A 26,466-nucleotide genomic window follows, 5' to 3' on the forward strand; every position below is an offset into this window, starting at 1 on the left:
ATTAAGGGTGGACCAGATGCATACAATCAAGCCAAAGTAAACAAGGTCATAAATAACACTGGGGCAAGCTGGGGTTAGCTGAAAGGCATACCATGTGAATGCTAGGAGCAGAGAAAAGTCTGTGTGGAAAGTTGGGTGATGCACTATATGCACTTCATAGACAGACAAGGCAGCAGAGCAGGCTGGAGGGCAGGGTACATGAACATACCATGTTGATGCTAGGAGCAGTGGAAAGTCTGTGTGGAAAGTTGGGTGATGTACTATATGCACTTCATAGACAGACAAGGCAGCAGAGCAGGCTGGAGAGCTGGGTGCATGAACATACCATGTGAATGTTAGGAGCAGAGGAAGGTCTGTGTGGAAAGTTGGCAACACTTTGTTGTCACTTTGCCAAAAACAATGACTAAAAATTGGTGTGAGTACATAAAACAATGAGTACATTTTTTCTTACACTTTTGACTGATAATTCCTCCTACATGAAAGCAGGAGAGCTGTCCCCTTACAAAAAGGGTCAGGGGTGGGAATATGGGGGTATCATACTGCATATATGACTGACAGACAGGAAGGGAGAGCGGAGGACACACCAGGTACGTCCGGTGCAAGGGAGAGCGGAGGACACACCAGGTAGGTCCCGTGCAGGGGAGAGCGAATGACACACCAGGTAGGTCTGGTGCAAGGGAGAGCGAAGGACACACCAGGTAGGACCGGTGCCAAGAAGAGCGGAGGACACACCAGGTAGGTCCGATGCAATAGAGAGCGAAAGACACACCAGGTAGGACCGGTGCAAGGGAGAGAGGAGGACACACCAGGTAGATCCAGTGCACCGGAGAACGGAGGACACACCAGGTAGGTCCGGTGCAAGGGAGAGTGGAGGACACACCAGGTAGGTCCGGTGCAAGGGAGAGCGAAGGACACACCAGGTAGGTCCGGTGCAAGGGAGAGCGAAGGACACACCAGGTAGGTCCGGTGCAAGGGAGAGCGGAGGACACACAGGTAGGTCTGATGCAAGGGAGAGCGGAGGACACACCAGGTAGGTCCCGTGCAGGGGAGAGCGGATGACACACCAGGTAGGTCTGGTGCAAGGGAGAGCGAAGGACACACCAGCTAAGTCCGGTGCAAGGGAGAGCGGAGGACACACAGGTAGGTCTGATGCAAGGGAGAGCGAAGGACACACCAGGTAGGATCGGTGCAAGGGAGAGTAGAGGACACACCAGGTAGGTCCGGTGCAAGGGAGAGCAAAAGACACACCAGGCAGGTCTGGTGTAAGGGAGAGCGGAGGACACACCAGGTAGGTCCGATGCAAGAGAGAGCAGAGGACACACCAGGTAGGACCGGTGCAAGGGAAAGCAGATGACACACCAGGTAGGTCCGGTGCAAGGGAGAGCGGATGACACACCAGGTAGGTCTGGTGCAATGGAGAGCGAAGGACACACCAGGTAGGATCGGTGCAAGGGAGAGTAGAGGACACACCAGGTAGGTCCGGTGCAAGGGAGAGCAAAAGACACACCAGGCAGGTCTGGTGTAAGGGAGAGCGGAGGACACACCAGGTAGGTCCGATGCAAGAGAGAGCAGAGGACACACCAGGTAGGACCGGTGCAAGGGAAAGCAGATGACACACCAGGTAGGTCCGGTGCAAGGGAGAGCGGATGACACATTAGGTAGGTCCGGTGCAAGGGAGAGTAGAGGACACACCAGGTAGGTCCGGTGCAAGGGAGAGCAAAAGACACACCAGGCAGGTCCGGTGTAAGGGAGAGCGGAGGACACACCAGGTAGGTTTGGTACATAGTGCCTGTTGGAGGATCACAAGGTCACTAGAAGACCCAACTCTTTAGCCTTCATAAATTGCCAAATAGGGGACATTTTTTGTCCTAAATACCCATAAGGGTAATGGGTCAATTCTGTCATGATAGTGTAAAAGCAGTGAAAGTTTTATGGAAGTTAAGACCATGCGTTACAAGGAAAGTTGCCCACCCCTCCCCCAACTTGCTATTTAGGACCCTCACAATAATATATTTAATTCATAACATTTCTCCTAGATTAATGAACTGGAAAAAGCAGTATCCGCTGCCCACACCTTCCTACAGAAGAATCCGACTCATGAAATGACACTGAGATACATGAATTACTACAAGACCCTGCTGGAGGTTGATGAGTTTCTTATAGATTTGGAGGCTGAGCCATATGAGGTAAGAGTTTCTCCAGACTGATCATTGATACGTTCCCAAGATACACATCGTGGGGGACACATGCAGGGTTGACTATCTCCTAAACCAATGGAGTGTGTGAGCCTACCAATAAGGCTCCTAATTTAAAGAAGACCCATCACCAGGTCAAAACTGGACAGTTTTTGCTCTTATTTTTTTCTTCTGCTAAGGAAAAAGCTACTGACAGATTCTCACTTCTCTGTCTTTTTCTGATCTCCTCGCAACTGATATATATTCACAGACCACATTAAAGTTGAGATGAACTCTGGTGAGATGATAAATTAGCTGAGAAGAGATCAAACACAGAAGATAAGTGTCAAACTCTCCATCAAAATTAGCTCACTAAGAAATTCTCAGTTCACTCGTTATGCACCCAGTAATATGTAGGAAAAGAAAGAGCCCGTAAAAGCAATTTTTTAATAAAACAACGAATTACAATAATAATTTTTAGTAAAAAAAAAAAAGTTTGCCATTGGTGTTGTCTACTTCTTTAAATCTCCACCTATTTAGAAGTTGTCTGTTATGGTGTACTTATTTCCAATGGAACATCTCACTCTCCATAGGGAGTGTTTGTCAAGGCAGTAAAGTCCTACAATGCTGGAGACTTCCGACGCAGTATTGAGGACATGGAGCAGGCCTTGCCCTTGTACTACAAGGCGTACAACAGCTGTCTCACCGGTTGTGAGGGTGTCTATGAGATGAGGGAGTTCAAAGACTTCTACCCAGCTGTTGCAGGTAAGAAAATGCCAATATATTTTTTTTAAATTGTAAGTGATGGAGCTGTGAAATTCTTTTTAAAGTTGATTCACGCTGACAGATCAAAAATATAGCATCAGAGACCGTCCGGCCTCCTTATTGCAGCTGTGTATATTTCACTCTAAAATTCTGGGGAAAATCCTACTTTGAAACAGGAGCTGATATATCTCTATAGTGGTCAATTACTGTTCAGATAAAGGTAGCCCACTTTTGCACAGGGGCCCACCTGAGGATTCACCTCCTCCCCGGTGGGCCAGTACTAGCTTGCAGACAATCATTTATCTGTGTATCAGGAGCGGACATATCACTGGTGCAACTGCACCAGGGCCCGGAGGTGGAGGGGGGCCTATAGCGGTAGACCACACCCGCTATGGGGCCACTTAATCAAGGTTACAGGCGGGAGTGAGAGGGGCTCGGTGTCAAGCAGCATTGGGCCCCAATCACGCTTGCTCGTAACCATTTTGATACCGAGAGCAGGGGAGAGAGCGCTGCACACAATGCAGGAATTGAAAAGGGGGCGTGTCATGCAGGGTGTGCGGCCGCTGTCCAATGAACGCTTTCCCTACCAGACTGGTGAGAACGCTCACTGACTGCTGGCTCTGGCTTCCTGCATGGGGCGTCCCAATGGTGAGTGCTCATCTGTAGTCAGGGGGCTGGGCCACACAGCACACTGGAGACAATAGTGGAAGAAGAGCAGGACTTACAGTGGGTCTTCTGCTCCCTCCTCTGTTCTATAACCTGGAAGCATCTCCTCACAAAGAAGAGGTCAGGGGAGGACGGCTCACAGCATGGCAGCAGAGAGCTGGTTTCTGCAGCCCTCTCCTGCTGATCTCTGAACTATGTGGCCGACCTCCTCCACGGCTCATCTGAACACCTGATATCATAGATTAATATGTGTGTGTATATATCTATGTGTCTTTGTGTTTACGTATGTATGTTAGTGTGTGCGTATCGTGGGAAAAATAAGTATTTGATACACTGCCGATATTGGAAGTTTTTCCACCTACAAAGAATGGAGAGGTCTGTAATTTCAATCGTATGTACACTTCAACTGTGAGAGAAAAAAATCTAAAAATAAAAACCAGAAAGTCACATTGTATAATTTCTAAATAATTAAATAGCATTTTATTGCATGAAATAAGTGTTTGAATTCTGTCTCTCACAAACCTGCTAGTTTTTCTTTAAGAAGCCCTCTTACTCTGTACTCATTACCTGAATTAATTGCACCTATTTGAACTCGTTACCTGAATAAAAGACACCTGTCCACACACTCAATCAATCAATCACACTCCAACCTCTCCACCATGGCCGATACCAAAGAGCTGTCTAAGAACACCAGGGACAAATTTGAAGATCTGCACAAAACTGGGATGGGCTACAGGACAATAGGCAAGCAGAAGGCAACAATTGTCGGCACAATTATTAGAAAATGGAAGAAGCACACGATAACTGTCAATTTTCCTCGGTCTGGGGCTTTATGCAAGGTCTCGCCTCAGGATGATTCTGAGAAATTTCAGGAATCAGCCCAGAACTACACTGAATGATCTTGTAAATGACCTGAAGAGAGCTGGGAGCACAATCTCAAATATTACTGTTAGTAACACACTATAGTGTCATGGATTAAAATCCTGCATAGCATGCAAAGTCCCCCTGCTCACGCCAGCACATGTCCAGGCCTGTTTGAAGCTCACCAATAACCACCTGAATGATCCAGAGGAGGCTTGTGAGGAGGTCATATGGTTAGATGAGGCCAAGATAGAACTTTTTGGTATCAACTCCACTTGATGTGTTTGGATGAAGAAGAAGGATGAGTACTACCCCAAGGACACTGTCTCAACCGTGAAGCATGGTGGGGGAAACATCATACTTTGGGGGGGATTTCCTGCAAAGTGGAAAGGGCAACTGCACTGTATTGAAGGGAGGATGGATGGGGTCATGTATCGCGTAATTTTGGCCAACAACCACCTTCCCTCAGTAAGAGCATTGTAGATGGGTCGTCGCTGAGTCTTCCAGCATGACAATGACCACACAAGTCAGTGCAGCTAAGGTCTCTTTCACACTTCCATTTTTTACAATCAGTCACAATCCGTCAAAATATTGAAAAGACGTATCCTGTGCAGATTGTAAAAAACTGATGCACTGGATCCGTTTTTTTGACAGATCCATCGAGGCAGTTGTTGCCAGAATTTAAGGCTATGTGCACACGTTGTGTATGCGTCTTCGCTGTGTTTTTTTTTTTGCGAACGCGCATATACAACACAACCCATGTTAAAAAAAATAAATAAATAAATAAAAGTCATGATATTCTTACCTTCCGGCATCCCCCGCAGCCTTCCCGATGCTCGCGATTCTCCCGGCAGCTCCCATTCCCAGTATTGCCTTGCGAGACAATGACTTGTGATGATGTAGTGGTCTCTCGGGTTATTGTCTGGGAACGGGACCACTGGGCCTCCCAGAGATTCCGAGAACAGGGGTCTGTAGTTTTGTCCTGAATGTAGCAGAGTTGTGCATATGGCCTCTGCTCTATTCATTATCTATAGAGCTGCTCGGCTATTTCCATCAGTTCCATAGACAATGAATAAAGCAGATACCATATGGTACAGATACCAGACACATAATGTAATATAATATATACATGGTCGGGCTCTGTCGCTTCCAGCAGTCATCACGCAGCCACAAATATGCCTGCATTGGAACCATCAGAACCGATTCCTAATGGAGATATATATATATATATATATATATCTCCATCTGTGAAACAATATATATGCATATATACAGTACAGACCAAAAGTTTGGACACACCTCATTTAAAGCCACACTGAAGGCATCAGAACTATGGATTAACACATGTGGAATTATATACGGTACTTAACAAAAAAGTGCGAAACGACTGAAAATATGTCTTATATTCTAGGTTCTTAAAGTAGCCACCTTTTGCTTTGATGACTGCTTTGCACAGTCTTGGCATTCTCTTGATGAACTTCAAGAGGCAGTCACAGGGAATGGTCTTCCAACAATCTTGAAGGAGTTCCCAGAGATGCTTAGCACTTGTTGGCCCTTTTGCCTTCACTCTGCGGTCCAGCTCACCCCAAACCATCTCGATTGGGTTCAGGTCTGGTGACTGTGGAGGCCAGGTCATCTGGCGTAGCACCCCATCACTCTCCTTCTTGGTCAAATAGCCGTTACACAGCCTGGGGTGTGTTTGGGGTCATTGTCCTGTTGAAAAATAAGTGATGGTCCAACTAAACGCAAACCAGGTGGAATAGCATGCTGCTGCTAGATGCTGTGGTAGCCATGCTGGTTCACTATGCCTTCAATTTTGAATATATCCCCAACAGTGTCACCAGCAAAGCACCCCCACACCATCACACCTCCTCCTCCATGCTTCACGATGGGAACCAGGCATGTAGAGTCCATCTGTTCACCTTTTCTGTGTCGCACAAAGACATTGTGGTTGAAACCAAAGATCTCAAATTTGGACTCCTCAGACCAAAGCACAGATTTCCACTGGTCTAATGTCCATTCCTTGTGTTCTTTAGCCCAAACCAGTCTCTTCTGCTTGTTGCCTGTCCGTAGCAGTGGTTTCCTAGCAGATATTTTACCATGAAGGCCTGCTGAACAAAGTTTCCTCTTAACAGTTGTTGTAGTGTGTGTCTGCTGCTAGAACTCTGTGTGGCATTGACCTGGTCTCTAATCTGACCTGCTGTTAACCTGAGATTTCTGAGGCTGGTGACTCAGATAAACTTATCCTCCGAAGCAGAGGTGACTCTTGGTCTTCCTTTCCTGGGGCGGTCCTCATATGAGCCAGTTTCTTTGTAGCGCTTGATGGTTTTTGCCACTGCACTTGGGGACACTTTCAAAGTTTTCCCAATTTTTCGGACTGACTGACCTTCATTTCTTAAAGTAATGATGGCCACTTGTTTTTCTTTACTTAGAATTTGTATTATGGCAAGAAAAAAAAGCAGCTAACAGTCTTATTCAGTAGGACTATCAGCTGTGTATCCACCAGACTTCTGCTCATCACAACTGATGGTCCCAACCCCATTTATAAGGCAAGTAATCCCACTTATTAAACCTGACAGGGCACCCCTGTGAAGTGAAAACCATTCCCGGTGACTACCTCTTGAAGCTCATCAAGAGAATGCCAAAAGTGTGCAAAGTTTTGATGCCTTCAGTCTGAATTTACAATTTTCATAGTCATGAAAATACAGAAAAATATTTAATTGAGAAGGCGTGTCTAAACCTTTGGTCTCTACTATATATATATATATATATATATATATATATATATATATATTGTAGCGTGGCTAAAGGTCATGTGATTAATGGACGGTATGTATCGCAGAGGTGGGTGGCCCTGTGATGGAAGCCTGGGTATGTTTTGCTCAAGCAGATCTACTGCTGAGGGATTTGTTTACATTGGGAAGGCTTCCAGGTAATTGGAGAGATGGGTGGGTTCAGTCACCTACAAACCCACCCTAAGAGGCGTGTTTGAATACCTAAGATGGTTTTGTGTTGAAGGACCTGTGGTGATGTCACACTCACCTGACTGGCCATGTGACAGGTATCTGGGTGTGGTTACACTTATGTAAAGAGGTGTGTGTAGCCCATGTGGTGAGAGTGGACAGACTTCCATGTGTCCTGGCTGGACACTGCAGAGTGGCCTGTGTGTTGGAAGGTTCCATGTGGGGACAGACATCCTGAACAGCACACAGAGACCATATTTAGGCTGGAGAGCCTATGTGCTGGACATAGCACAGCCTGTGTGCCTACAGGTCTGAGAGAGCGGAGCTCTAATATGGACATTTAGGATTCAACTGTCTGAAGTAAGAGTGTTTACCTGTTGTTCCTGTTGCTATGTGGTTTATGGAGTGAATAAACCTACATGAACGCTGAAGAGAATGTGCCTCCTGTTTCCTCCTATGCATCCGAGCGAGTACAACCCCTACAATATATACCGTATATACTCGAGTATAAGCCGAGATTTTCAGCCCAAATTTTTGGGCTGAAAGTGCCCCTCTCGGCTTATACTCGAGTCAAGGTAGGTGGCAGGGTCGGCGGGTGAGGGGGAGAGGGCGCTGAGGCATACTTACCTAGTCCCAGCGATCCTGGCGCTGTCCCTGCCCACCCTAGGCTTATACTCGAGTCAATAAGTTTTCCCAGTTTTTTGTGGCAAAATTAGGGGGGTCGGCTTATACTCGGGTCGGCTTATACTCGAGTATATACGGTATATATATATATATATATATATATATATATATATATTTTAGATGTGTGGGGGTCTCAATTAGAACTTTTGCTGTGGTGCCCTGTGAACTCTATGCATGCAGGGTGGTGATAATGAGGGCAGTCTGGCCTGTTGCTCATAGCCCGGGCCCGAGGCTCTGGGGGGTCCCAATGCAGATTGTCCCAATCATAAGCAGCATGTCGGGCAGGGAGGGAGGCCCAGACACATTTCTTGCACAGGGGCCCCAAGCTGTCAGTGTCCACCCTTGCTGTGTATACATAATCCTCTATGTTTCTCTCCTTTCAGATCATCTTGCCGATGTCCTAGAGTGTAAGGTGGATTGCGAGGCTAACCTGACTCCTAACGTCGGGGGCTACTTTGTTCATAAATTTGTTGCGACCATGTATCATTATCTGCAATTTGCATACTACAAACGTAAGTCTTTAATTTTCATATCACAATTGTATTGGATATGTATCATATAATATCAATACAAAATGTATTATAAATGAAAAAAAAAATCAACATCTAACATTTGTGATCCAGTGAATGATGTGAAGAACGCGGTTCAGTGTGTGTCCAGCTATATGCTCTTTGACCCATCGGATACGGTGATGCAACAGAACCTGGCTTACTACAAGTTTTACAAGGAGAAGTGGGACCTTGAAGTCCCAGATTTCAACCCTAGAGAGGTAATGTTAAACAACAAAACTAACCTTAGCCTTCTTGAAGGCCCCCTATACTTACTCATAAAGAGGATTTCTCACTAGGTGAAAAGTGGGCATTTTTGCTCTTATTTTATTCCCACGGTATGGAGTGGGCTGATGAGATAAGCCTGTACCATCCCCCACAGATGGAGGCTGTGTTATAGAGCCGTCATCTGCCCCTAACAGCCGCAGTTGGAACCAAGCTCTGCCTGCTGCTATCAACCTGTTAAGCGGCATTTACAGAGCGTGGCAGAAGGGTGCTCTGTACCATGTGCCCATTGGCCCACCTGCGACACAACCACGGATCCTGATGGGTTGCCATAGCAGCCAGGTATCTGCTGAAGACCCCCATGCCTGTCAAGTTGGTGCTCCTATGAAGATGAGCCTTTGAATGGCGTTCATAGGGGACTGCAATTTTTACTACATAGTGAAAATATAATATAGTACAAGAGATCGGCCGATCGCAAGTTCAAGCCCCCTCAGAGGACTTCAAGATACAGTACAACGCATTCATAAAATGCCGATATATCAAAATGTAAAGCCATTTAACTCAGTCGGTAAAAAACATAAATAGAAAAAAAACTGCTCTGTAGAATTGCATTTTTCATTCATTACACCTCTGCAAATACTTGCAATGAAGAGTTCTGTACTACTTTTCAGTAAATATTATTCATGATGCTAATGCCATTTATTAACCCCTTCCCGACCTGTGACCCCTATGAAAGTCGGTGCCAATCCGACCTGTGACCCCTATGTGGCGTCATGGAGGTATCGTGTCCCTGCAGATCGGGGGAAAGGGTTAACACCAATTTCACCTGACTTGCAGGGACAGGGGGAGTGGTACTTGAGCCCAGGGCTACGATCGCTCTGATTGGCTGTTGAATGTGACGTTTCACTTTCAATCAGAGCAATCGTAATATTTCACAAATGAAAATTGGTGAAATATTACAATCCAGCCATGGGCGATACTGCAATATCATCGGCCATGGCTGGAAACCCTGATCTGCCTCCGCCACTGCCACCGATCCACTGCCCCTGTCCTCCGTCCTGTCCTCTGCTCCCCTTCGTCCTCCTGTCCCCGCCCCCATGCTCCGATCCCACCCCCTCATACTTACCGACCTCCGGTGTCCCTCCCGGTGTCCGTCTGTCTTCTGCATGGGCGCTGCCATCTTCCAAAATGGCGGGAGCATGCGCAGTGCACCCGCCGAATCTGCTGGCTGGCAGATTCGTTCATTCATTTTGATCGCTGTGATAGATCATATCACAGTTATCAAAATAAAAACAATAGTAAATAACCCCCCTCCTTATCACCCCCATAGGTAGGGAACATAATAAAATAAAGAAAATATATTTATTTTTATTTTTCAACTAGGGTTAGGGTTAGAACTAGGGTTAGGGTTAGAACTAGAGTTAGGGTTAGAACGAGGGTTAGGGTTAGAACTAGGGTTAGTGTTGCAATTAAGGTTAAGGTTGCAAATAGGGTTAGGGTTACAATTAGAATTAGGATTAGGCTATGTGCACATGGTGCGGATTTGGCTGCAGATCCGCAGCGGATTGGCCGCTGCGGATTCGTAGCAGTTTTCCATCACATTTGCAGTACCATGTAAACTTATGGAAAACCAAATCCGCTGTGCCCATGGTGCGGAAAATACCGCTCGGTATTTTCCGCAGCATGTCAATTCTTTGTGCGGATTCCGCAGCGTTTTACACCTGTTCCTGTATAGAAATCCGCTGGTAAACTCCGCACAAAAAACACTGGAAATCCGTGGTAAATCCGCATTGTGTTTTACCTGCGGATTTTTCAGAAACGGTGCAGAAAACTCCGCACACAAATCTGCAACGTGGGCACATACATAGCCTTAGGGTTGGATTTAGAATTAGGGTTGGAATTAGGGTTAGGGGTGTGTTGGGGTTAGGGTTAGGCTTGTGGTTAGGGTTATGGTTGGGATTAGGGTTTGGGGTGTGTTGGGGTTAGGGTTGTGGTATGGGTTGGAATTAGGGTTAGGGGTGTGTTGGGGTTAGGGTTGTGATTAGGGTCATGGTTAGAGTTGGGATTAGGATTAGGGGTGTGTTGGGGTTAGCGTTGGAGTTAGAATTGAGGGGTTTCCACTGTTTAGGCACATCAGGGGGTCTCCAAACGCGACATGTCGCCACTATAGATTCCAGCCAATCTTGCGTTCAAAAAGTCAACTGGTGCTCCCTCCCTTCCGAACCCCGACATGTGCCCAAACAGTGGTTTACCCCCACATATAGGGTACCAGCATACTCAGGACAAACTGGACAACTTTTGGGGTCCAATTTCTCCTGTCACCCTTGTGAAAATAAAAAAATTGCAGGCTAAAAAAATCATTTTTGAGGAAAGAAAAATGATTTTTTATTTTCACGGCTCTTCGTTATAAACTTCTGTGAAGCACTTGGGGGTTCAAAGTGTTCACCACACATCTAGATAAGTTCATTGGGGGTCTAGTTTCTAAAATGGGGTCACTTGTGGGGGGTTCCTACTGTTTAGGCACATCAGGGGCTCTGCAAACGCAACGTGACGCCCGCAGACCATTCCATCAAAGTCTGCGTTTCAAAACGTCACTACTTCACTTCCGAGCCCCGACGTGTGCCCAAATAGTGGTTTACCCCCACATATGGGATATCAGTGTACTCAGGACAAACTGGACATCAACTTTTGGGGTCCAATTTCTCTTACCCTTGTAAAAATAAAAAATTGCGGGCTAAAAAATAATTTTTGAGGAAAGGAAATTGATTTTTTATTTTCATGGCTCTTATAAACTTCTGTGAAGCACTTGGGGGTTCAAAGTGTTGTGAATTCTGCTCTTGGGTTCCCTCCAGTGGTTGTAGGTGGGAATGCAGTTGTCTCTGAGTCACAGTCCTGGCCAGGTGTATCTGCTAATTGCTGTTCTGACTGGGATATTTAAGTGTGCAGGATTCATTAGCCCTTGCCAGTTGTCAATGTTCCTTGTGAAGTGTTGTATCACTTTCTGGCTTCTCCTGCTAGCTGCCAAATTCAGCAAAGATAAGTGTTTGGTTTTTTGTGTCTGTGGCACACTGCGGTGTGCTTGTTTTTGTTTGTATTCCTGCTCTGATTGTAGGATTCGCTGGAGTTGCAGATATACGCTCCTACATCTTTAGTTAGATGTAGGAAGTTTTTGTATATTCTGCTGTGGATATATTTGAAGGGTTTTAATACTGACCTCACAGAACTCTGTCCTATCCTGTCCTATTTTAGCTAGAGTGGCCTCGTGTGCTAAGACTGCAGAGACCCGTGTGTCGTAACCAGTGCCTTCCCCCGTCCCACCACTCCGTAATAAAAGATACCAACAAACCTGGATGGGTTGAACAGGTCGGTCACAGTTTATTATTTGCAGAGTAGAGAAGGGCAATTACAATTCGCGACGCCCTCATTGCTGAAGGCCCCAGACGACCGCTGGGCCAGCAAGCCGATGAGAGGTTACGAACCTTTGCCCCCCTCTACCTACCGCTGTGACGTATATAAAAGAGCGTCAAATTTTTTTTTTTATAAATAATTTAAATCATTTTAACAATAATAGCACGGTACATTCCCCAGTTTATAAGGGAGGGAGCGTGGGACAACAGCTTCCAAGGGTCAGCCGGGGAGAAAGAGGGAGAACTTGGTCCCGTCACTAGCATTTAACCCCTGAGGGTGTGGCCTGACTCCCCACCTCTCCCCGGTTGGTCCGCTGAGCGTCCCAATCGTGACCTCACCTGGGGAAGTAGTGGGAGGGGGGAATTGGGCACTGCACAGTTTTCCCACCTAGCTATCCCTTAAGGGCTCTGCAGTCAGAGGCACATTCCTTATACAGTGCCGTGCCTACCAATCCTGTTTTTCTGCCTGTGTATGTTTTTTCCTGTCCGACCCACCGCCAATATTTGTGGGGGGCTGTCTATCCTTTGGGGATCTGCTCTGAGGCAAGCTAGTATTCCTATTTCCATCTTTAGGGGTATTTAGTCCTCCAGCTGTGACGAGGTGTCTAGGATTGTTAGGTACACACCACGGCTACTTCTAGTTGCGGTGTTAAGTTCAGGATTGCGGTCAGTATAGTGACCACCTTTTCCAGTGAAAGTTCTCATGCTGCTCCAAGGTCAACGGATCATAACAGTACAACTGGCCAACAATGAGTTAAATGCATCTCAGAAGAATGGAAGAAAGGTCTTGAGCCATTTTTTTTCTCCAGTCTGTTTTGTGTTCTCTTCCCTCTTAATATCTGGGTGGCTGAGGAGCCTGGTGCAAGCATGAATGTTCAGGAATCAGCTTCTCGTGTAGACCAGCTTGCTGCTAGGGTGCAGGGTATTTCTGATTATATTGTTCAGACTCCTGCTTTTGAACCGAAGATTCCTACTCCTGATTTGTTTTCTGGTGACAGGTCCAAATTTTTGAGTTTTAAAAACAACTGTAAACTGTTTTTTGCTCTGAGACCTCGATCCTCTGGTGATTCCATTCAGCAGGTAAAAATCGTAATCTCCCTGCTGCGTGGCGACCCGCAGGATTGGGCGTTTTCCCTGGAATCTGGGAATCCGGCTTTGCTTAATATTGAATCCTTTTTTCAGGCTTTGGGATTATTATATGATGAACCTAATTCTGTGGATCAAGCTGAGAAGACCTTGTTGGCCCTGTGTCAGGGTCAAGAGGCGGCAGAATTGTATGGTCAGAAATTCAGAAAATGGTCTGTGTTGACTAAATGGAATAATGATGCTTTGGCGGCAATTTTCAGAAGGGGGCTTTCTGAATCCGTTAAAGATGTTATGGTGGGGTTTCCCACGCCTTCCGGTCTGAGTGATTCTATGTCTCTGGCCATTCAGATTGACCGGCGCTTGCGGGAGCGCAGAACTGTGCGCGCTGTGGCGTTATCCTCAGAGCAAATTCCTGAGCCTATGCAGTGTGAAAGAATTCTGTCTAGAACGGAACGACAAGTTTTCAGACGTCAAAATAGGTTGTGTTTTTATTGTGGTGACGCTTCTCATGTCATTTCTGTCTGCCTTAAGCGGACAAAGAGGATCGCCAGTTCAATTACCATCAGTACTGTACAACTTAAATTTTTGTTATCTGTGTCCTTGATCTGCTCATTATCATCATTTTCTGTCATGGTGTTTGTGGATTCAGGCGCCGCCTTGAATTTAATGGACTTTGAGTTTGCCAAGCGTTGTGGTTTTCCCTTGCAGCCTTTGCAGAACCTTATTCCTTTAAGGGGTATTGATGCTACACCCTTGGCTAAAAATAAGCCCCAGTTTTGGACACAGGTGACCATGCGCATGGCACCAGCCCATCAGGAAGATTGTCGATTTCTGGTGTTGCATAACTTGCATGATGCTATCGTGCTGGGTTTTCCGTGGTTACAGGTACATAATCCTGTGTTGGATTGGAAGTCCATGTCTGTGACTAGTTGGGGTTGTCAGGGGGTTCATAATGATGTTCCTTTGATGTCAATCTCCTCTTCTTCCTCTTCTGAAATTCCAGAGTTTTTGTCTGATTTTCAGGATGTATTCGATGAGCCCAAGTCCAGTTTCCTTCCACCGCACAGGGACTGCGATTGTGCTATTGACTTGATTCGAGGCTGTTAGTTTCCTAAGGGTCAACTTTTCAACCTGTCTGTGCCTGAACATACCGCCATGCGGAGCTATATTAAGGAGTCTTTGGAGAAAGGGCATATTCGACCATCTTCTTCACCGTTGGAAGCGGGGTTCTTTTTTGTTGCTAAAAAAGATGGTTCCTTGAGACCCTGTATAGATTATCGCCTCTTGAATAAGATCACGGTCAAGTTTCAATACCCTTTACCTTTGCTTTCCGATTTGTTTGCTAGGATTAAGGGAGCTAGTTGGTTTACGAAGATTGACCTTCGAGGGGCATATAATCTTGTTCGTATTAAGCAGGGTGATGAATGGAAAACTGCGTTTAATACGCCCGAAGGCCATTTTGAATACCTTGTGATGCCATTCGGACTCTCTAATGCTCCATCTGTTTTTCAGTCCTTCATGCATGATATCTTCCGGACTTATCTTGATAAATTCTTGATTGTATATTTGGACGATATTTTGATTTTTTCCGATGATTGGGAGTCTCATGTGCAACAGGTCAGGATGGTATTTCAGATCCTTCGTGACAATGCTTTGTTTGTGAAAGGGTCTAAGTGTCTCTTTGGGGTGCAGAAGGTTTCTTTTTTGGGCTTTATTTTTTCTCCCTCGTCTATAGAGATGGATCCGGTTAAGGTTCAGGCCATTCATGATTGGATTCAGCCCACATCCGTGAAGAGCCTTCAGAAATTTTTGGGTTTTGCAAATTTTTTTCGCCGTTTCATTGTTAATTTTTCCAGCGTGGTTAAACCCTTGACCAATTTGACGAAGAAAGGCGCTGATGTGGCGAATTGGTTCTCTGCGGCTGTCTCTGCCTTTCAGGAGCTTAAACGTCGATTTACTTCTGCTCCGGTGTTGCGTCAACCGGATGTTTCTCTTCCGTTTCAGGTTGAGGTTGACGCTTCTGAGATTGGGGCAGGGGCCATTTTGTCTCAGAGGGATCCTGTTGGTTCCTTAATGAAACCGTGTGCCTTCTTTTCCCGTAAGTTTTCGCCTGCTGAACGCAATTATGATGTCGGCAATCGGGAGTTGTTGGCTATGAAGTGGGCGTTTGAGGAGTGGCGACATTGGCTTGAGGGAGCTAAGCACCGTATTGTGGTCTTGACCGATCATAAGAATTTGATTTACCTCGAGTCAGCTAAACGGCTGAATCCTAGACAGGCTCGATGGTCCTGGTTTTTTCCAGTTTTGATGTCGTGGTCTCATACCTTCCGGGTTCTAAGAATATTAAGGCTGATGCCCTCTCTAGGAGTTTTTTGCCTGATTCTCCTGAGGTCTTAGAGCCGGTCGGTATTCTGAAAGAGGGGGTGGTCCTTTCTGCCATTTCCCCTGATTTACGACGGGTTCTTCAGGAATTTCAGGCTGACAAACCTGACCGCTGTCCTGTGGGGAAACTGTTTGTTCCTGACAGATGGACTAGTAGAGTGATTTCTGAGGTTCACTGTTCCGTGTTGGCTGGTCATCCTGGTATTTTTGATACCAGAGATTTGGTTAGTAGGTCCTTTTGGTGGCCTTCATTGTCGCGTGATGTGCGTTCTTTTGTGCAGTCCTGTGGGACTTGTGCGCGGGCCAAGCCTTGTTGTTCCCGTGCTAGTGGGTTGCTTTTGCCATTGCCAGTCCCTGAGAGGCCCTGGATGCATATTTCGATGGATATTATTTCTGATCTTCCGGTCTCCCAGAAGATGTCTGTTATCTGGGTTGTTTGTGACCGGTTCTCTAAGATGGTTCATTTGGTGCCTTTGCCTAAATTGCCTTCCTCTTCAGATTTGGTTCCGTTGTTTTTTCAGCATGTGGTTCGTTTGCATGGTATTCCGGAGAATATTGTGTCCGACAGAGGTTTCTAGGTTTCTAAGTTTTGGCGGGCCTTTTGTGCTAGGCTGGGCATTGATTTGTCTTTTTCTTCTGCATTTCGTCCTCAGACAAATGGCCAGACCGAGCGAACTAATCAGACTTTGGAGACTTATTTGAGATGCTTTGTGTCTGCTGATCAGGATGATTGGGTGGCTTTCTTGCCATTGGCCGAGTTTGCCCTTAATAATCGGGCTAGTTCGGCTACCATGGTTTCGCCTTTCTTTTGTAATTTTGGTTTTCATCCTCGTTTTTCTTCTGGGCAGGTTGAGCCTTCTGACTGTCCTGGTGTGGATTCTGTGGTGGACAGGTTGCAGCAGATTTGGGCTCATGTGGTGGACAATTTGGTGTTGTCTCAAGAGGAGGCTCAACGTTTTGCTAATCGTCGTCGGTGTGTTGGTTCCCGGCTTCTGGTTGGGGATCTGGTCTGGTTGTCTTCCCGTCATGTTCCTATGAAGGTTTCTTCTCCTAAGTTTAAGCCTCGGTTTATTGGTCCTTATAGGATTTCTGAGATTATTAATCCGGTGTCTTTTCGACTGGCGCTTCCGGCCTCTTTTGCTATCCATAATGTCTTCCATAGATCTTTGTTGCGGAAATATGTGGAGCCCGTTGTTCCCTCTGTTGATCCTCCGGCCCCTGTGTTGGTTGATGGGGAGTTGGAATATGTTGTTGAGAAGATTTTGGATTCCCGTTTTTCGAGGCGGAAGCTTCAGTACCTTGTCAAATGGAAGGGTTATGGCCAGGAGGATAATTCTTGGGTTTTTGCCTCTGATGTCCATGCTGCTGATTTGGTCCGTGCCTTTCATCTGGCTCATCCTGATCGTCCTGGAGGTCCTGGTGAGGGTTCGGTGACCCCTCCTCAAGGGGGGGTACTGTTGTGAATTCTGCTCTTGGGTTCCCTCCAGTGGTTGTAGGTGGGAATGCAGTTGTCTCTGAGTCACAGTCCTGGCCAGGTGTATCTGCTAATTGCTGTTCTGACTGGGATATTTAAGTGTGCAGGATTCATTAGCCCTTGCCAGTTGTGTTATGGACCTGGTGGTTAGGAGCACCCGGCACGACCTGATAGTTAAACTCACACAGGACAAGCTCTGGGATGTGGGAGCTCTGCTGACCGCAGGCCCTAATCCTATCACCATAACTAGAAATAGCCATGGAGCGTTCCTGACTCTCCCTAGATGCCTCTTCACAGCCTAAGAGCTAGCTAGCCCTAGAGAAAGAAAATAAAGCTTACTTTGCCTCAGAGAAATTCCCCAAAGGAAAAGGCAGCCCCCCACATATATTGACTGTGAGTAAAGATGAAAGTCACAAACGCAGAAATGAAACAGGTTTTAGCAAAGGGAGGCCAGACTTACTAAACAGACAGATAATAGAGTTGTAACTCGCATTTTACATACAGGGAAAATAAAATATGCAATGATGTAAATATAAACTACACAAGGGAGTACCCCATGTATGTATGTCGAGGATTATATAGGGACAGCTGCGAACCTATCAGTTATCCTAATCACCACATATAATGCAGAAAAATCCCATAAAAATATAAACTTTATTAATATACAATAAAAAAGTATATCAGAACAAATACAGAGGACACAAGTATGGAGACAAAGGAACTCAAGTGAAAATACATAAAACAAAGTGCCCAAGATCCCACCCATAGCCAAAGCATACCATACTCCAATAATGAAGGATATCAATCCTTAAGTATGGGCAGAAAAATATATACAATTATAATGCTGGTACCATGACCCGATATCCAACCAGGCGACAACAATGTAGCAGGGCAGAGTGACACACATTACCTGGTATGCCTGGCAACGGGGGACCCAGAGCCCACCCCGACGCGCGTTTTGGAGCCACAGACCGGCTCCTTCCTCAGGGGGCGCAGGGAACAGACAGAGACAGCCATCTATATATACACACACACTCTCTAGTAGGGCCAACCCAGAGATAATTACCTACACACTCGGAGACGCAGCACCTGCAGATGCCGCCGACCACGGAGCCACCCCCACCCGCCGGAGCCGGAAACACGTGTAAGAACACGTTATACAGTCCCATGCGGCAGTGAGGACGCCGACATCGGCGGCTATTGCCAACCACGGCGCACACGCCGCCAACCGGAGCTGGAAACACGCGGGCCCACGTGATCCGGTATCCATGGCGACGGAAACGCCGCGGCAGCAAACTACAGGGGCAGCGTCTGCATGAACATAACAGGGCAAAGTAATCAGGGGAGAAAACCGGACCCAAATGAAGGAGCACAAATAGAGGGAAGAACCCTCATAGAACAACATCTCTTAATCAATAAATATAGATTCATCATTGCTCCACATATTACAATACATAAAAAATAATAACGTATGCAGCAATAAATAATAATAACAACAAAAGAAAATAACAGAAAATGACAAAAAATATATACATAAATAATACAAAAACCCCTCAACAGAGAAAACCATATACAAAATTACATATTAAACACCCAACAACATGCAACAATATATAATATATAAATACAAAAAACATACAACACACATATATATATAGAACAGGGCGACAGATGAGCTGACACACATCCCGCTGGCATGACGTTATTCAGGTATATCTTCACCTATCCATATCAATAACACCAATATAGATCAACCTAAATAAGGCCATGTTCACACAGTGCGTTTTTTACCGCGGAACCGCGGCGGTTTTGCCGCTGCGGTTCCGCAGCTGTTTTCCATGCAGGGTACAGTACACTGTACCCTATGGAAAACAGGACACACTGTGCACATGGTCCGGAAATTGTAAAAAAAAAAGCCGCGCTGAATAGCTCCCGGAAAAAAGAAGGAGCATGTCAATTCTTCTTCCTGAACCGCAGCGGTTCTGCACCCATAGACCTCCATTGTGAGGTCAAAATCGCAGTAAAACCCGCAGATCAAAAATATATCTGCGGGTTTTACTGCGATTTGATGTGCAGAACCGCTGCAGCAGGAAGTGCGGGGGAGCGGGCGGAAGTGCGTGGGCGGAGTGTGGCTGCCCCCCCGTGCTCCGATCCCGCCCCCCCGTGCTCCGATGCCCCCCCCCCGTGCTCCGATGCCCCCCCCCAGTGCTCCGATGCCCCCCCCGTGCCCTAATCTCCCCCCCTTATACTTACCCGGCGTCCCGGTGTCCGTCCGGCCGTCTTCTCCCTGGGCGCCGCCATCTTGCAAAATGGCGGGCGCATGCGCAGTGCGCCCGCCGAATCTGCCGGCCGGCAGATTCGCTCCAAAGTGCATTTTGATCACTGAGATATAACCTATCTCAGTGATCAAAATAAAAAAATAGTAAATGACACCCCCCCCACTTTGTCACCCCCATTGGTAGGGACAATAAAAAAATTAAGAATTTTTTTTTTTTTTTTTTCACTAAGGTTAGAATAGGGGTAGGGTTAGGGGTAGGGTTAGGGGTAGGGTTAGGGTTAGGGGTAGGGTTAGGGGTAGGGTTAGGGTTAGGGTTAGGGGTAGGGTTAGGGGTAGGGTTAGTGTTAGGGGTAGGGTTAGGGTTAGGGTTAGGGGTAGGGTTAGGGGTAGGGTTAGGGGTAGGGTTAGGGGTAGGGTTAGGGTTAGGGGTAGGGTTAGGGTTAGGGGTAGGGTTAGGGGTAGGGTTAGGGTATTTTCAGCCATTTTAGCCCTAAAAAGCTTCCTAGGAAACACACAGTAAAAAAAGGATAAAAAAAAAACGCATCAAAAAACGCATCAAAAAACGCATCAAAAAACGCATCAAAAAAGGACAAAAAAAGGACCTGCGTTTTCTGCCAAGAGCTGCAGTTTTTTAAAAAAACTGTCCTGAAAAAAAAAGGATGGAAATCCTGAACGTGTGAACATACCCTAACGATAAACACAGAATAATTAAATACTGAAAGATTAAAAACAGATTAAAAACAATGTACATAACACTTGAGATGGGAGCCAAAATGCTCAACAATCATGAAGGAGGATCACAGAAAAGGAGCAAATGAGATATTCTCATTCAATCCATTAGGGTGGGTTGTCCGCAATGTCCATATCCACCTTGTTTCCAATTGCGCCAGACGCTTGGCCAAATTGCCCCCTCTGATATTAATATGTAAGAGATCAATGCCACGGACGCGCAATAGTGTACTATCACTATGATGGAATTCTCTAAAATGGCGCGACAAGGTCTTAAGGGTGGCTACGTCCGCGCAGGAGGCTGCCGCCTGTATACCCAGCACGTGCTCACGTACCCGGACCTTCAACTGCCGTGTGGTCAGACCCACATAGATCAGGCCACACGGGCACGTGGCATAGTATATAACATATCGGGATATACATGAAATGCGTTGTCTGATGGTGAATTGCTTCATACCATCAGAGGTAGCAAATGTTGTACATTTATCAATGTTAGGACAGGCGACACACCTCCCGCACGGAGCACAGCCACCCTGCCGCATGCCATCTGGAAAAGTAGGTGTATTTTCCCCAATATAGTGGCTCCGCGTCAATTGATCTCGCAGATTTTTAGCACGTCTGAACGCAATTGGAGGATTATCCGGGAGGAAGTTTTTAATAATTGGATCAACCTTCAAGATGGGCCAGGCATTTTTGAGGGCCAGACGTAGCTTTTCATGCTGAGGGTTATAAGATGTAATAAATCTAACTGTGCTATTACCAACGGATTTTTTAGTGGCTTTATTATATAGTAGCTCATTACGGTTAGCATATTTAGCACGGTGGTACGCTCTCTTCACACACCGGCCACTATATCCCCTAGACAGGAAGCGTTGTCTTAGTTCCTCCGCTCGTGACTCAAAATCGGCATCAGTGGAACAAATGCGACGGAGCCGGAGGAACTGGCCCACTGGAATTGCCTGAATCATATGGTGCGGATGACAGGAAGAAGCATGCAACAAGGTGTTGGTGGCTGTTTGCTTACGAAAAATATCCATCTGGAGTAGGCCCCGTCCATCCTTACGGATGGTAACATCGAGAAAATCAATTCTCTCAGAGTCCCACACCGGGGTCAGACGTATGTTAAGATCATTGCTGTTCAAAGAGGAGACAAACTGCGCAAGGTCGACGGCGGTGCCCTGCCAGACAAAGAAGATATCGTCAATGTATCGTGTCCACAACAGGACACGATCCACTGACCCCTCTTTGTCAGACAGGAAGAGATCCCTCTCCCACAGCCCCAGGAACAACCCAGCATAGGCCGGCGCAAAGGCCGCACCCATAGCGGTGCCCTGGAGCTGTAGGTAGAAGGATCCCTTAAACACAAAACAGTTGTGTGTGAGGGTGAACTCCAATAGCTCCAGGATGAGGTCCCTCAGGGCTACAGGAAGCATGGATGTACTAAGAAAAAATCTAACAGCCCGTAGCCCATCACAGTGACGGATATTAGTATATAGGGACTCAACATCAACTGAAGCCAGAAGAGTATCACCCCCTAAGCACAAGCCGTCGACCCTGCGCAGCAAGTCCCCAGTATCCCTCAAGAAAGAAGGAAGACCAAGCACCAGAGGCTGCAGATGGTAATCGATCCACCTATTCACTTGCGTGTTTCCGGAAGTTTTTAATAATTGGATCAACCTTCAAGATGGGCCAGGCATTTTTGAGGGCCAGACGTAGCTTTTCATGCTGAGGGTTATAAGATGTAATAAATCTAACTGCTATTACCAACGGATTTTTTAGTGGCTTTATTATATAGTAGCTCATTACGGTTAGCATATTTAGCACGGTGGTACGCTCTCTTCACACACCGGCCACTATATCCCCTAGACAGGAAGCGTTGTCTTAGTTCCTCCGCTCGTGACTCAAAATCGGCATCAGTGGAACAAATCCGACGGAGCCGGAGGAACTGGCCCACTGGAATTGCCTGAATCATATGGTGCGGATGACAGGAAGAAGCATGCAACAAGGTGTTGGTGGCTGTTTGCTTACGAAAAATATCCATCTGGAGTAGGCCCCGTCCATCCTTACGGATGGTAACATCGAGAAAATCAATTCTCTCAGAGTCCCACACCGGGGTCAGACGTATGTTAAGATCATTGCTGTTCAAAGAGGAGACAAACTGCGCAAGGTCGACGGCGGTGCCCTGCCAGATAAAGAAGATATCGTCAATGTATCGTGTCCACAACAGGACACGATCCACTGACCCCTCTTTGTCAGACAGGAAGAGATCCCTCTCCCACAGCCCCAGGAACAACCCAGCATAGGCCGGCGCAAAGGCCGCACCCATAGCGGTGCCCTGGAGCTGTAGGTAGAAGGATCCCTTAAACACAAAAAAGTTGTGTGTGAGGGTGAACTCCAATAGCTCCAGGATGAGGTCCCTCAGGGCTACAGGAAGCATGGATGTACTAAGAAAAAATCTAACAGCCCGTAGCCCATCACAGTGACGGATATTAGTATATAGGGACTCAACATCAACTGAAGCCAGAAGAGTATCACCCCCTAAGCACAAGCCGTCGACCCTGCGCAGCAAGTCCCCAGTATCCCTCAAGAAAGAAGGAAGACCAAGCACCAGAGGCTGCAGATGGTAATCGATCCACCTATTCACTTGCTCCAGAAAGTTCCCCCTCCCAGATACGATAGATCGGCCGGGCGGTGACTTAATATCCTTATGGACCTTAGGAAGAAGATACAGTGTGGGGACAGTGGGATCCTTAACTAGTAGCGCCGAAGCCAGGTCTTGGGTAACAATGTCGTTGTCCACTGCTTTTTTGAGAATTAACTCTAGTTTTGCACTAAATGCCGAGAGGGGATTGTACGTGAGTTTTTTGTAACATACAGCATTATTAAGCTGGCGAAATGCCTCCCTCTCGTACATCACTTTAGGCCACACAACGACATTGCCACCCTTATTTGCCGGCTTCAGCACCACATCCGGAAGATTTTGGAGATATTTAAACTGGATTATTTCCTCCCTAGTCAAATTATCCCCTCCACCGTATCTAGGAATCTTCAAAAACTCCTCCGTCACCACCCGTACGAATAAATCAATACTGGGACAAGATGTAAACGGGGGGAACTTAGTGGACCGAGGGCGGATACATGGAGGAACCTTACCTCCTTTGTTATCGTGCTCAAGTGCCAACTCCTCCAGGATTCTTAAGGCTTCTTGTTCTTCCTCTGTAGGGAAGAGACGTGTTAGTTCATCATTATAAAAGTATCTTTTGAACAGCAACGATCTTGCAAAGATATGTAGGTCCTTGACCACAGAGAAAGTGTCAAACCCCGGTGTGGGAGAAAAGGACAGGCCCCTACCCAGAACAGACAAATCCACCTCAGATAGTACATAATTACTCAAATTAATCACCTTGTTGTCCCTGCCATCCGCACCAGATGAGTGCAAGGGACGCCTCTTATATGGGTGATATGCGTGATTACGCAATCTCTGGGTTCCACTCATGCCATATGTAGAGGCAGAAGATACCGATGTATCTGATTGTCCACTTATTGATGGAATAGATATATTAGAGGATGTTCTACGTATTTCGGGACCAATCTTGCTTCTCCAGAGGTAAACCTTTTTCATCTGATAATCTTTCAAATCTCGACTATATTTCGAAGTTTGATTATCCTGGATTTTTTTAACAACTAGATCCATGGTTTTATTTAATTCTACTTCGAATTGTTCGATACGACCTGCTGGACACCCCCTCCGTATCTCCACCTGGGCACCATCTATAGATTTATCCAATTCAGCGATATTCACAGTATTCTGATTAATCAATAGTTGAAGAAATACTTTAGAACATATATCACAAGCTTCCTCCCATTTGGAGATAAACTGCTCATCCTCTATCGGGAAGGTGGGAATGACTCGTACCCTAAGTCCTCTCGGGATCATATTATTCATACTATATTTTTCTAGGAACAGTCTGTTCCACCATAATCTTGTCCTTTTAAGTAGGGATGTTTTCATCTGCAGTAACTTGTCATCCCAACTGTGATCAACCTCCTTCTGTACATCACCCACACCAGTACCAAAGACCTGTTCCGTTTGTTTCAGCCAAGCTTGTTCTCATGCTCGGTAGTCCATAATGTCAACAACCAAAGAACTTGTGCATAACACAGCAACAATAATAGATAATAGAGTTGTAACTCGCATTTTACATACAGGGAAAATAAAATATGCAATGATGTAAATATAAACTACACAAGGGAGTACCCCATGTATGTATGTCGAGGACTATATAGGGACAGCTGCGAACCTACCAGTTATCCTAATCACCACATATAATGCAGAAAAATCCCATAAAAGTATAAACTTTATTAATATACAATAAAAAAGTATATCAGAACAAATACAGAGGACACAAGTATGGAGACAAAGGAACTCAAGTGAAAATACATAAAACAAAGGGCCCAAGATCCCACCCATAGCCAAAGCATACCATACTCCAATAATGAAGGATATCAATCCATAAGTATGGGCAGAAAAATATATACAATTATAATGCTGGTACCATGACCCGATATCCAACCAGGCGACAACAATGTAGCAGGGCAGAGTGACACACATTACCTGGTATGCCTGGCAACGGGGGACCCAGAGCCCACCTCGACGCGCGTTTCGGAGCCACAGACCGCCTCCTTCCTCAGGGGGCGCAGGGAACAGACAGAGACAGCCATCTATATATACACACACACACTCTCTAGTAGGGCCAACCCAGAGATAATTACCTACACACTCGGAGACGCAGCACCTGCAGATGCCGCCGACCACGGAGCCACCCCCACCCGCCGGAGCCAGAAACACGTGTAAGAACACGTGATACAGTCCCATGCGGCAGTGAGGACGCCGACATCGGCGGCTATTGCCAACCACGGCGCACACGCCGCCAACCGGAGCCGGAAACACGCAAGTGAATAGGTGGATCGATTACCATCTGCAGCCTCTGGTGCTTGGTCTTCCTTCTTTCTTGAGGGATACTGGGGACTTGCTGCGCAGGGGCGACGGCTTGTGCTTAGGGGGTGATACTCTTCTGGCTTCAGTTGATGTTGAGTCCCTATATACTAATATCCGTCACTGTGATGGGCTACGGGCTGTTAGATTTTTTCTTAGTACATCCATGCTTCCTGTAGCCCTGAGGGACCTCATCCTGGAGCTATTGGAATTCACCCTCACACACAACTTTTTTGTGTTTAAGGGATCCTTCTACCTACAGCTCCAGGGCACCGCTATGGGTGCGGCCTTTGCGCCGGCCTATGCTGGGTTGTTCCTGGGGCTGTGGGAGAGGGATCTCTTCCTGTCTGACAAAGAGGGGTCAGTGGATCGTGTCCTGTTGTGGACACGATACATTGACGATATCTTCTTTATCTGGCAGGGCACCGCCGTCGACCTTGCGCAGTTTGTCTCCTCTTTGAACAGCAATGATCTTAACATACGTCTGACCCCGGTGTGGGACTCTGAGAGAATTGATTTTCTCGATGTTACCATCCGTAAGGATGGACGGGGCCTACTCCAGATGGATATTTTTCGTAAGCAAACAGCCACCAACACCTTGTTGCATGCTTCTTCCTGTCATCCGCACCATATGATTCAGGCAATTCCAGTGGGCCAGTTCCTCCGGCTCCGTCGGATTTGTTCCACTGATGCCGATTTTGAGTCACGAGCGGAGGAACTAAGACAACGCTTCCTGTCTAGGGGATATAGTGGCCGGTGTGTGAAGAGAGCGTACCACCGTGCTAAATATGCTAACCGTAATGAGCTACTATATAATAAAGCCACTAAAAAATCCGTTGGTAATAGCAGTTAGATTTATTACATCTTATAACCCTCAGCATGAAAAGCTACGTCTGGCCCTCAAAAATGCCTGGCCCATCTTGAAGGTTGATCCAATTATTAAAAACTTCCTCCCGGATAATCCTCCAATTGCGTTCAGACGTGCTAAAAATCTGCGAGATCAATTGACGCGGAGCCACTATGTTGGGGAAAATACACCTACTTTTCTAGATGGCATGCGGCAGGGTGGCTGTGGTCCGTGCGGGAGGTGTGTCGCCTGTCCTAACATTGATAAATGTACAACATTTGCTACCTCTGATGGTATGAAGCAATTCACCATCAGACAACGCATTTCATGTATATCCCGATATGTTATATACTATGCCACGTGCCCGTGTGGCCTGATCTA

General features: G+C 46.4%; 1 protein-coding gene across 1 annotated transcript in view; it reads left to right on the forward strand.

Moving 5' to 3' along the window:
• Nucleotides 1–26,466, forward strand: part of P3H4 (prolyl 3-hydroxylase family member 4 (inactive)) — a 63,945-nt gene that overhangs the window by 10,814 nt on the left and 26,665 nt on the right. Inside the window, exons 2-5 of the mRNA XM_069751540.1 lie at nt 2,037–2,186; nt 2,768–2,939; nt 8,497–8,625; nt 8,737–8,882. Of these exons, the coding sequence (XP_069607641.1) occupies nt 2,037–2,186; nt 2,768–2,939; nt 8,497–8,625; nt 8,737–8,882 (597 nt within the window). The remainder of the gene's footprint in view (nt 1–2,036; nt 2,187–2,767; nt 2,940–8,496; nt 8,626–8,736; nt 8,883–26,466) is intronic.

The sequence above is a fragment of the Ranitomeya imitator genome, chromosome 2 (assembly GCF_032444005.1).
Source record: "Ranitomeya imitator isolate aRanImi1 chromosome 2, aRanImi1.pri, whole genome shotgun sequence".
Taxonomy (NCBI): Eukaryota; Metazoa; Chordata; class Amphibia; order Anura; family Dendrobatidae; genus Ranitomeya; species Ranitomeya imitator.